General features: G+C 50.8%; 1 protein-coding gene across 2 annotated transcripts in view; it reads right to left on the bottom strand.

The window, feature by feature from the left end:
• Positions 1 to 13,073, bottom strand: part of FRMD7 (FERM domain containing 7) — a 36,031-nt gene that overhangs the window by 10,728 nt on the left and 12,230 nt on the right. Inside the window, exons 3-7 of one of the 2 annotated variants that reach the window (XM_005301079.5) lie at positions 9,016 to 9,120; positions 7,025 to 7,067; positions 3,662 to 3,740; positions 1,692 to 1,789; positions 167 to 281 (exon numbers count right to left, since the gene is read on the bottom strand). In XM_005301079.5, coding sequence (XP_005301136.3) covers positions 167 to 281; positions 1,692 to 1,789; positions 3,662 to 3,740; positions 7,025 to 7,067; positions 9,016 to 9,120 — 440 coding nt within the window. The remainder of the gene's footprint in view (positions 1 to 166; positions 282 to 1,691; positions 1,790 to 3,661; positions 3,741 to 7,024; positions 7,068 to 9,015; positions 9,121 to 13,073) is intronic. The other variant, XM_042851188.2, reaches the window with a different exon arrangement.

Genomic DNA, 13,073 nt, shown 5'->3' with positions numbered 1-13,073 from the left:
TATAAGTCTACTGACATTAGAATAAATAGCCCCCTCTAAAGTCCTCTGACAGCACCCCCACATACTGTATAAACCAGTCTCTGCTACAGGTATTTAATATCCGTGCGGTGAAAGGAGCAGAAACATTATGAGCTGAGTAGGACCCAAGTGCGGATGAAATGCTCACACGTGCTTCTGGTGATAATGCATGATCTTATCATCTAAATATTCCTGGTTGGGTAAATACTGGTGGCTCTCCAGGTGCTTCTTATCTGTTTCTTCGTGAAAGTCCCCCAGCTCAGCTGTAGGGAAAGAAACGAAGAGCGGCATTTAGCAATGCCCATTGAGGAGACGACAGCAGGCAAACTGAGCGAGTATTCAGAGACCAGCGACTTCGCTGATCCCTGCAAGAACATAGACATGGTGCGGGGAGATGGAAAGAGCCCAGACAGAGAACACCAACTTCCAGCTCTTCCTAAATGTGATGTTTCTGATGTTCCCTCACTGAGGACCTGGTCCTGTCTCACTGACGTCAGTGAGAGTTTTGCTGTTAGCTTCAACGGGAGCAGGCCCGAAGAACCAGCGACATGGTTCTGACAACAGGGCTCTTCCTGCCACAAGGGCTTTGATGGGCACGGAAGGGACCCAGCACCTTATCGGGGCACTCAGCCCCTCAGCGGATGGGGGTCTCGTTAAGCCAGACTAAAGGCCTCATCCTTCCAACCTCACTTGTGTCAGTAAGGATTGCTCACATGAATAAGAGTCAAGAGGTCAGGCTCTAACTGGAGATCCAGATGCCTTCACTCAACCTTTCCATTTCGGACCATGGTGGTCCTTGGCCCTGTGGCTGGGAGGCCATGCAGGCTCCATGCGGTGACTCTTGGGGAGGGCTGAAGGCCAAGGGAACAAGCCATCCCTGGCTGGACCATGGTGTGGGAGACTCAGAGCTGGTCGCCCAGGGGACACTAAACAGCCTGGGCCATGTTGCTAGCCCAAGACCATTTCCACTGTGGTAACGCCCGCCCGGCTGTTCTGAGAGGTACAGATGCTTCCGATGGAAAAGCTCAGGGAACACAGCCGGGCAACGGCTGCACACTGAGCACTGAACTGTCTGTGCAAACACACACTAACTCGACTCATTTCACTCCAGCTCAGCAACTCAGCTCTCCTCCGCAAGTGCTTTGCTGGACTGGCACCTTTGGGCTTGGTCTCGCTCCCATCACAGCCAGGGAAAGTTTCCTAGGGACGTCAGTGGACGCTGGCTCGCCCCTGACCTGCAACCCTCTCTCCCGAGAGCAGTTCCCCATGCGCGCCGCTAGGCCTGCTCTCCTGCCGCCTGGGCTGATTTCACTCAAAACTCTGGCTGCAAAAGCCAGATGATGGGATAGAATAGTGAGTCTATTGTAGTCAGGTTCTGCTGCTGCACCCAGCTATGGGCAAGGACCGGACAAACAGACAGCGTTTGTCAGACAGCCACTGCTTTGCCCTGACATCCAGAGCAGAGCAGAGGGGTTGGTTTGTAAGCTATGCCATGCTTTGGAAGTGAATAGTTAGAAGCGGACGTTTGGAACAATAGAACGATACACCGTTTTTCAGGGCCAATTGTGATCACCTAGGCTGACCTCCTGCATATCACAGGCCAGAGAATGTCGCCCCGGGCGTCCCTTGTGGGCGAACAGGAGCAGATCTAGAGCACGCTTGTCTGTCCTTACACTGCAAGAGGTGCGACACCAGCAACGCAGTGCTGTTCTCACTGCAGGGGAGCCTCCCGACTGCCAGGTCCCTCTTGATTTGAAGGGTAAAGAGATACCTGCAAAGGAAGAGAGAACAGTTTCCTGACCGAGAGCAAAGGTTCCCGCTCCCAGCTCAGACTAGTGATTAAGGAACGCAGCCAGCCCATGTCCTGCATGGGGACTTTGCTAGACAGGGGACCCTCCCGGAATCAGTTAGGCTTTGCATGGGTGAAAGGCCCAGCCCTGCAAGGAGCTGAGATCCTTCACCTGCCACCTCTGGCAGGGCCGGGATCAGGGCGGATGTTTATAAATCACCTGGCGATACTCAGATGGAAGGCAGTACACGCAGGCCCGGCAAGAGACAATTTGGACCCCAGTACATCATGTTCACTGGTGCCCCTCCCCTGCCCATTTCACGTCAGTTACAGACATTTTTGAGGCCCCAGTCCAACTGTCCCCATTTCCCCTGCCTCTTGTCTGCCTGAGGAGAACAGCTAAATGACTGACCCCAAGAGACTGGCGAGGACACATGGGAAGAACAGAGCAGAGATTTGAAGAAGTCACCCTGTTCCCAGGAAAGGTAACTTCATCACTTGCTGCCCTGGCCATATTGGGTTTTGCATGTATATGTGATGGCGAGGTGATCACGACATTGTCTTAAGACGCCCAGAATAAAGGCTAAAAGGAACTGGTCAAGTCTCAGTTCAAGTGGATCTTGTTTTACCCCCAACAATTCTTTCATTACCACCAGGGACAGAGATTTCTTCAAATCAGAGAACTCTGTTGCTAGCATGGCTGCGAAACCAATGCAGGTAGGGCCTGCGCAGGGAGTCACTTGTCTCGTAGGCTGTGCCAGACGTACAGACATAAGCTGACAGTTTTCCAGAGGGAAGAGAAGAAGTTAAAGGGGGTGATGGGAAAGGGGTCGGGAGGGACTCGCCTTCGGAGCCGGGCTGGGAGCTGCAGCCGTGCGATTCTGGTAGGGGGCAGCTCTGTCTGAGTAGGGGCTGGCAGAGGTGATGACCTGGCACCTCCCCCGCCCACCGTAACTGGACTTTGGGAGTCCAGTCAGTAGATCTGACCGGACACCATCATGTCCCCTTTTCAACTGGACTTTCTGGTTGAAAACCGGACAACTGGCCACCCTCGAGTCCAGTCCCATGCTACCGCAGAAAACCCTAACAGGTAACCCCATTCATAAACTTAACAAGGTCCATTGTAGACCTAGACGATCAGCCAGTATCCTGCTGTGAGTTTGATTTTAAACTCAGATCATTTTACACATTGTAAAGAAGCATGTAAAGTAGACGCTGGTTGTTTTAGCAGCAGGGTCAGGAACAACTGAAGCTTTCGACACCCAGTGTGTGAGAAGCAGTTTGGGACTGTGAGATGAGGTGTGTTGCTTGGGTGTTTATCAGAGAAATAACACTGACATTTGAATGGTAATCTGTAGGTTTCGGAGTGAATGCAACACTTCGAACTATGGGACAGTTCACACCTCTCAGAGCTATTGTCTTAGGTTGGCTAACGAATCTGCATGAAACTGCTGCATTGGTTTCACACTTGGTTCATGTCTGTAATGTTTTCTCCAAAACATAATTGTTTTTTAAATAAAAGCTTATATTCTAGAGCACAATTTTGCACTAAAAGGTAGGATTCTGCAGCAAATTTACAGATCATAGGGAACCCCAAACAATGCCTAGCAAATAAAAATCTGCAATGTATGGCTATGGCTAATGGACAAATAAAGATGATGGATTAGGCAGATTTTTTTGTGTTTCTAAACAGAGGGTCAGAGAAAGAAATATTTGCAACATCTAAAGTTGCACTGATAGTCAAAATGACTATTGCTAGAGGGCCACTGAATGTTTTAGACAATGAAGACTGCGTTACAAAGCCTCTAGTAGCGAATAAAAATGTAGACAATGAAAAAAAAAATAGTACCATACCTTGTCAACTCTTCTCTCAGATGTCCAGGGTCCACTGGGAAAAATTTCACCATAAATTTGAAAAGAACCTCCTTAGGATCTTAAAACACAACATCTTCATAAGTTTTATTTCAAATGTCTGTTGAGAACATTTACAAATCTCTTCACACACCCTGCACCCACGCACACGGGGGAGTAAATCACTTTCATTCCTTACAAATTCGGCCCTGATGGGTGCTGAGCATCTAGGACGTGATCCTGCAGGGTGCTGAGCCGGGCCTTCAATCCAGCCACGTACTTAAGCAGAACCTCAAGTTGTACCACACGAGCAGGACTATTGAAGTCAATGGGAGAATGGCCCCACTCCAGTAAACAGGACAACCCCGATGATTCAGATTAAACATGTACTTGAGTGCTGCCCTGGGCCAGGGCCAGGGTGTTCAGTACCTGGCTGGATTGAGCCACGGCAGAGCATGTGCAGTTCCCATTGGAGTCCAATCACCTCACAGGATTGGGCCCATCGGGCGGCTCCTTTGCCCACTGAATTCCAGCGGACCGGAGTGTCTGAAGTGAAAACAGTCGTGTTCAGCATTTCTTAATGTGGCTATCCCAGTGGGGTCTAGCCAGCCATCTATTCTGAATCAGAGCTTCCCACTGGGGGTGGACAATACCGCACAGCGACAACAGCCCCTCCACAGACGCTACTGGCGCGCAATGAAACCCCAGACAAACCGAAAATGTAACCAGCTCGTGCTACAGGGCCCAGAGGAGGTAAGGAAGAAACAAGCCCTCCCATGGCTCGTTTGTGCACTGAGAGCTGCAGGATCAGCTCAGATAAATGTAATTGCAGGGTTGTTTTGGGCAGGGAGGGGCTGTTGGCAGGCATGTAATTGGGAAAATCCATATTCCCAGCACCCAAGTCTGCCCACAGCTCCACCCAGACAAATCTTGCAGGCATCTGGGGGGGTTTAACGAAGGGCAGACTTTGGTCCTCGACAGCGTTTTAAAGCCCGCTGTGTCTCAGCCACACATGGGCTAGAAGGGGAAGCCAAACGGAACGCCGGGGCCTACAAAAGGGCACCGGTAAATGGCCGCACTTGAGTGGAGGTGATTCCGGGGCCCCATCTGCCTTTCTGTGGAACAATGGACACAAAGCTGTTGAGACCGAGGGGGTGGCCACACCACAGAGCTTACAGCGGCGCAGCGAGTGCAGATGCCCTCAGCCGATCGGCGAGGAGAGAGTTCTCCCGTCGACTTCATTACGCCAGTGCCCGCGAGTGGCGGTATCTATGGCAGCCGGAGACGCTCTCCCGGGGACAGAGCACTGTCATCACCAGCACTCACATTGCTCAGGGGGGTAATCTATTCACCCCCCACGCCACATAACTTAGACCAGCCTCAGCTGTAGTGTGTGCCAGGAGCCAGGAACCCGATGGCTGGGTCCACAGCCTTGCCCCTTGAAATGTCCCAGTGCCTTGCACTGTGTGGGTCGAGGGGACTCCCCGAAGGACAGTACTTGGCACTCCAGGAGCTACATACAAATGTATTGGCTTCCCTGAAACTGCATTAAGGACAGAATCACTTGTTCCTCTCAGAGCCCGGGGGGTGACATTTGAATAGAAGATAGGAATCACCTTGAAGCAGGGAAAAGCGGAGAAATTCACAGGCACAACGATTTGGCAGCAGCCTCTGAAATGGCAGCGCTGGCGGGGAGGGGTCATGGCGGGAGGGCGGAGGGCGGGGGCACCACCACCATAAGGACAGTTGTGTTTCAATCCATTCTGACTGGCATGCAGGACAGCACACAACAGAATGTGCGAATGCAAAACCTGCAAAGGGGCTGCTGCATTTCTAACCTGCAGACAGCAGGTTGAGAGCATGTGGCACGCCTGCTTCTGAGCTGTGGCAAAACACCCAGGCCAGCCCAGAGCTGACACGTCACAGCCACGAAGCAGGTGCTTGTGCCAGGCCTTTCACTCATGCTGAAATGCATGGAGTACAATGTTGCAATCAAGCCCCAATGCTTTGTTTTGCAGCCTCACCTCCCGCAACCAGGAACCACGATTTCACACACGGCTCAGTGCAGCCGATACCTGAGCTTGATCTCGCTTGCAAATTCGTTTTTGAAAATCATAATCTAAGCTGATGGGGAAATGGTTTAGAGGATTGGTTCTGTGTCTGGCAGTCTGTAGGTCACCTCGGGGTAATCCCGGTTGGGATGGGATGTTCTAGGATGGAATGCATCTCTCCAGCACCAGGCCTAGCTGCCGCCTACACCCTGCATAGACTAGTGGGTGTCTATGTAGTGCCGCCTACACCCTGCATAGAAAGAGGTGCCGGGACTCAAGCAATTTTTTTACATTCATAACTGATGCAGCAAGACCACAGGTGCTGGGGCTCTGAACTGCCAGGCCCAGAGGTGCTGGGGATACGAACCGCCATGTCCGGAGGTGTCGGGGCTCTGAACTGCCAGGCCCGGAGGTGCTGGGGATACGAACTGCCAGGCCTGGAGGTGCCAGGCTCAGCCCTGGGACAGATTAAGTACTGACATACACCCGGTGCTAGCCTAGGCATAGGAGTGAATTTCACCAGTGGTAGTCCCTTTGCTTGTGTAAGGGTTGCAGAGGCCCGCTTATAGCTAGCCTGTGAGCCAGTGATACTCAGCCTGTGGCTCGCGAGCCCCAAGTGGGTCTTTACTCGGTCTCCTGTGGCTCTTTGCAGCACATGATATTAAAACACTGGGTGATTTCACTATTAACCAACCTGTGATTAACCAATCAGGAGGCTATTACGGCATTAACCAATTAAGTTATCAACGTGCACAAACGTGTTAACCTGTTTGCTGTGAGAATAATATATATGTACAGTAAATATTTCCCCGTCATGCTGTTTGTATATGAATAGTACTACAATGCATTCACATCACTGGGGCTCCTTCAGGTAATGTCGCTCGCTAATTTGGCTCCAGAATCACTGAGGTCTGAGTATCGCTGCTCTAGGCGCACATAGCTACACTGCAGACAGAAAAGTAGCTTTGGCCGAACACTGATCAGGCACGTGAGCTGCCAGGATCTCGCAGCCTGAGTTTTGTTACAGACAGGACAGCACTGCCATTGCTCTGCTGAGCGACAGAGATCCAGAGCATCACAATTCGAGCCCCGCTCCTACGGCCGCTACACTCTCACAGGATGTAAACTGGAACGTGAAGACTTGGCAAACAGACCCACCCAACCCCCCAGCACAAGGGGAACCCAAGCAAATGCCAGAACCTGAAAGCCCACGTCCCCAAGCGTCAGCCAGCTCATGAATGTGCCGGTGAGACTTCTGGTACTAGCTGAGATTTGTCTGCAGCGGCTAGCACATGGTTATTCCTTAGACACTTACTTTTCATCTGTTTTGTTATGGGTTTTAGAAGCTCCAGCCAAACCTGCAATAACAGCAAGGAAGAAGTTGGTGAAGACACAGCATGAAGTGCTGGGTTTGTATAAATAAAAACAACGCAACATGTCAGGAGAGAAAGTAGAAAAGATACAGGCCTGCTGATGCTAAGAAAAAACTAAAGAGTGACCTGCCAGTAATAGGGGAAGGAAGAATAATAAACCCAGATGGGCCGTGTTCTCCCACTGCAGGACGTGAGGAAGTCACTCGAGCACACTGAAGTCAATGGCACTTAGAGTCATAGAATATCAGGGTTGGAAGGGACCTCAGGAGGTATCTAGTCCAACCCTCTGCTCAAAGCAGGGCCAACACCAACTAAATCATCCCAGCCAGGGCTTTGTCAAGCCTGACCTTAAAAACCTCTAAGGAAGGAGATTCCACCACCTCCCTAGGTAACCCATTCCAGTACTTCACCACCCTCCTAGTGAAACAGTGTTTCCTAATATCCAACCTAAACCTCCCCCACTGCAACTTGAGACCATTAGGGGAAGAATTAGGACCAGGACACTCAAGAATTTGGACAGTTTCACCTTTACTTCCGCTTTTGTGTAGTGCCCAGGGGGGTGCCTGTTCTGCAGGAACCTCATTGATCTCGTTGTGCAACAAGAAGAAACGGGGGGGAAATCCCGATCGAGACTAAAATTCCTTTTAAAAAGCACGCGTAGGCTCTGAACAGCTCCGCTGACAAATGAGTGGGCCAGAAAGCACCCTGGGAAGCCCCTGTGCCTGCAAGGGTCATGGCGCAGCCTTTGTCCCCAGCAAAGGGGTTGGGGCGCAGGCTCACCTCGGGTGGCTCCCACTCAGCAGCGCAGCAGGGGGGCTAAGGCAGGCTCCTGTCTTGGCTCCACACTATGCCCCAGAAGCGGCCAGCAGGTCTGGCTTCGAGGCGGGGGGGCTAGGAGGCTCCTTGCACTGCTCTTGCCCACAGGCACCGCCCTCCCCAGCTCCCATTGGCTGCAGTTCCCAGCCAATGGGAATGCGGAGCCGGTGCTTGGGGCGGGGAGAGCGCGTAGAGCCCCGTGGCCCCCCCTGCTTAGGCGCCGGACCTGCTGGCTGCTTCTGGGGCACAGCGCGGAGCCAGGACAGGTAGGGACTAGCCTGCTTAGCCGGGCAGCACCGCCAATCAGACTTTTAACGTCCCGGTCGGCAGTGCTGACCAGAGCCGCCAGGGTCCCTTTTCGACCAAGTGTTCCAGTCGAAAACCAGACACCTGGCAACCCTATGCTGTGATAGGCAGGGCGGGTAGAAGAGGGGCAGGACAGGAGCAGAGGGAGGAGAGGAGGTTGTGGGGACAGACGGGCACAGAGCGGGTGGGCGGATGGGAAGGTGCTGGAGTTAGGGGCAGACGTCAGGAAAGGAAGCGGGACCAGCAATGTGATGTGTGTTATCTTGTCACTAAAGACTGTATCATGCGGCCTATGCACAAGGTGGCAGCATTCCCACTGCACGGCAGTCTTGCTTCTGGCATTTCCCACCTTTCAGTGCTTGGGTACGTCTTCACTGCCCGCCGGATCGGCGGGTAGCGATCGATCTATCGGGGATCGATTTATCACATCTCGTCTAGACGCGATAAATCGATCCCCGAACGCGCTCCCCGTCGACTCTGGAACTCCACCAGGGCGAGAGCTGGAAGTGGAGTCGATGGGGGAGCCGCGGCCGTCGATCCCGTGCCGTGAGGTCGGGAGGTAAGTTGATCTAAGATATGTCGACTTCAGCTATGCTATTCTCGAGGCTGAAGTTGCGTATCTTAGATCGATCCCCCCCCACCCCCAGTGTAGACCAGCCCCTTTACTTTGCAACCTTCATGTTTGTCAGAACCTATTTTTGAAAGGTAAAAGCTATCTACTAATGGACGCTCAGGACTGCTGAATGCTGCCTTTGCCAAGTGCTGTGTTTCATTCAGAGGGAACTTGGCCTTCTTGAAGAACGTCACTTACATTGTTTCCGGCCTGGCTTTGGAATTCCAGTCCGAAGTATTCCTTCTCCGCCAGGCGCAGGTGGCTGCAACTCAGGTTGAACAACCCTTTGCCAGAGGACTTTTGCTAGCAAACAAAAAAGCTCGTTAGAAGCAGCGCAATGGGCAATGTCCGGAGCAAGAGATTAACTGATGTCACCGATGTCAATAAGAAACTCCAGTCATGAATCTTTGAAGCTATTAATGGGCCCCTGGGCTAAGACGTCTTGCCCGCAAAGTAGCCAGTACGATTTGGGGATGAGACAAATAATAATTCAATAAAAATAACAAATACAGTAAAACAAACATACACATCCTAGATACAGACGTCTCATCATTATTATATTCTTCTGCAGGCCTTACGCTGCCCCGCACGCCTCTGCTGCCTCCCTCCCCTGGTCAGGTGCAGTCAGTATGTAACGTGCACAGCAGAGAACCGGAGTCAGAGTCTTACTAAACTGCCATGGGCCTGAATCGGATCTCGTGCTGGGGAGACTCAGGGCTAATGTCACTGAAGTTAGGAGAGTTTCACTGGTATAAAGAGTTACCTCTAGAGTGTGCGCGCGTACACACATGCGCACACGCACACACACATGTACACACACACACACGTGCACGCACACGTGCACGCTCGCACACACGCATGCACACATGCGCGCGCGCACACACACACACACACACATGGTGTACAGAGGCCTCAACTTCAAAAGTAACTAGTGACTCTGGGAGCTTTTGGTTCGTGGTATTTTTTAGGTCTGCAGAACCTACACAAAGTCTGATTTTCACACTGAACACCCGCTCTTTGAAAGTCAGGCCCCTTTACGATGTCTCCAGTTGGGCACTGAAAAAGGTTCACGAGTCACTTTTGAAAATGTAGTCTTAGAAAACATAATCTTACAGTGTATAAAGCTTTTCTCATGATTATATCCCACCACACCCTGGTGCAGTGCACAACACAGGGTATGCTGGCCAGCCCAAAAGAGTGCCGTAAAACCTTAATTCTACCTCAGCGCATCACGTAGCTGACACACGCCACATATTGAACAGAAGAAATATTTCAGAGAGTTTTAAAACTGTCATTGGGCTATTTTTGTTAACTTGAAAATGTTTCTTTCTCACCTAAGCCGGCAGCATGATCCGGAGACAAACCTTAGTCAAGAAAGGCGAGTTGCCGCTGCATTTGAGCTGGACGTGAACTACTAAACGCAGCATATGTCATTCTCTTAGTCCTTTGAATTAAAACTCTTTGTGGAGAATAAAATAAGAAAAGTTTTTCACAACTCCCAGGAATCGGATGCATGAAAAAAAACCTGGACAAAATCTTAGTTTATTTTTCTGCCTTTTAACAAAAGCTATTGTGGGCGATAGAGCGGTTCAGACAATGCAGTGATGTTTCCTGAAGACAAATGCGCTATGCTCAGAACCACCATATGGAAATATCATATGAAATCAGGGTTGCCATGGCAAAAGCATTTAATTCACCAGCGAGCTGGAAGCGAACATCAAACCTGTGTAACTTGTTGGTGCACACACACAGAGAGCTGGTAAATGAATAGGGCGCCCTGCTGAAAAGCTGGTGACATTCCTTTAATGTCTTGGGAAGGATGGGAAAGAAGAAGAAAAAATGCTGCTTGTGGTGAAAAAAGGAAGCTGAAAATTGGACTGGCCAAAAGATGAGCACCCCGTGGTGCTTGGTCCTCTAGAACCAGAGCTACGCAAGGGACCGTCCGTCTGACCTGAGATTTGCAAACTGCCTACAGGAGTTGGCTATTTAAATCAATGGAATTCAGGCATCCAAATCATCCCATCAACTTTTCCTGGAGCCCTGTCCCTGGCCAAGGAGTCCACCTGGCTCTGGACTGGCTACATTTGTCACAGGCTGCTGAAGAAGAGAAGGGCTCTCGCCGCCCCGGTCAGCCAGTTGTCAATCAGGGCCAGCATTATGACACTGACATCCTTTCTGGCCAGTTGCACATTAAAGACTCTTTAGCACTTTGGGAAAAGATAAGGGGACGTCTCACTAGTCTCTCTGTAACAAAAAGGGGCTGAAGTCCAAAGCTGTGGTGGAGCGCAGTGTGCAGGGGCTGCAATGTTGGGAATACAGGTGTCTATTGCAGTACTGTCAAGAGTTTTACTAATGCATTGCAGGTATATAGTGCCATGCACCCAAGGACATCAGTGCACTGTAGACATTTTCATTAATCTGCATAACTCTTTGATGTTCGAAGCCCACTATCATTTGTATCTGGTAAACTTAAACCCAGCAAGCTTCAGTGGGTTACCTGAGTTTTCCCAATGATCAATTGGCACAGCTGGGAATAGAACCCAGGTGTCCTAGTGCCCATCCCCAGCAGACCACAATTCAGGATCTAGAGAAGAGCTCCGTGTAGTTCACAAGCTTGTCCCTTTCACCAGCAGCAGAGATATTACCTCACTCTCCATGTCTCTTACAAAATACGAAACATTCAGAGATGAAGAGGGTTTGGTATGAAAGCAAGTTTAAAGCAGGACAATAATTAGCCTCAACTTTCAAGTGACTATCTTGAGATAAAACACTGGCAGGCAAATGGATCGCAGAGTTCCTTCCCAGAGGGAAGGGGAGGTGACTTGAAAACTGCAACTTGTTCAGAGCAATATGTCCATGCTGCACGCTAATAGCAACCCTTTGTCGCTCACGGGGGGGTGGAAATTGCTAGCCCCGCGTGCTAAGCCTGCTGCAAAGTGACAGCATAATAATAGCGTTCTTGCTCCAGCATGCCTCATTTGCCTCAAAATTACTAGATCACAAGGATAATTAAAACAATTATAATTGTTTATTTCCATGCTAAAATTGTCAAGCATTCTTCCCTGTGATGGGCAGCCGGAAGAGAGAAGCGCTCGCTGTTTTCTCACAGGCGTGTTACTCACTTTCAGGCTTTGGATCACGCCACACATGGCATCACTTACACCAGAAGAGGAGAGAGGAACTCTTGTCGCCCGATCTCTGTCCTGTATCTCCTGCCTCTGCTCTAGGAGCATGTTCACCCTTTGTCCTTTCTCTTCTCCCACCCTCCCGTCACGCCTTCCTCTTCAACAGCCTCTGCCCTCTCTTGGGAACGTGCTTTTTAGTGCACATGATGATGAGCCTTACCAGTAACCAGGCCCCAAACTGAACACAAAGAAGTGAGTGCGGCCCGACTGCTGGCTGGGCTCAGACACCCTGAGGCAGGGACAATGGGCTGCGGCCCCAGCTGGGGGACGTACAGCGGCTCCTTGCCACTGGTGGAACTATGCTAATAGACACTAGCTGGGGACAAAATCCCAATATTTCCAAAGCGTTGAAAGTGTTCAAGTGAAGCTGTAAATAAGTGGCTAATAAATACCCAGAATTAATCCTAGACACTCTCCCAGGCTGCGGGAAACCCAGCAAACAGCCACTGCCCAGAACCTCCCTGCAGCCAGCACTTCTGCAACGTCACAAGAGGGAGGGTGTCTAGTGGAGAAGGCAGGAGACCTGGGTGCCAGGCTGCAGCTGTCTCTGTCCACCTGGTGGCAGGAAGTGTAATGTAGCCCCAGGTCGGAATACTCTCCAGTGGCGAGAGTAAGTGGCAGCTAAGTTTTCTTTCCTTGGGTTCAGCCATGCCTGGAGCTGGTTGGGATGGAAGAATCACCCAAAAGGATGCTGAATCCCTCCAGAAGAGGACTGGAGTTGCCATCTTCAGAAAGAAACTCACTCCAGAATAAAGACAACCCCACTCAGCCAGGCACGGAGCCTGCCGGCATCCAGCTCCCTGCATGTAGACATAAAAAGATTCCCCATTTGACCGGGTCCACCACCATCACAACAGTAACAGCAGTATTGCAAGCAGCCTGCACTCTGCTGCAATGAGCTTACGCAGATGTAACAATGAGCAGGCTGATAAAACAATTTGGCATATCCCAATCCAGACATACATATGAGCTTGCTGAAAGAGAGTCCTGATCTTCAGGGGCTTAGCTGTTTCAGTTCTCAGAAGGACTCCTCCACCACCCTAGAACTGTGCTAGGAACAGCCATGTTAAA

Source organism: Chrysemys picta, chromosome 9 (assembly GCF_011386835.1).
Source record: "Chrysemys picta bellii isolate R12L10 chromosome 9, ASM1138683v2, whole genome shotgun sequence".
NCBI classification, from domain to species: Eukaryota; Metazoa; Chordata; order Testudines; family Emydidae; genus Chrysemys; species Chrysemys picta.
Note: the sequence above shows the minus strand (reverse complement) of the source record. Positions and strands in the feature narration are given on the sequence as shown.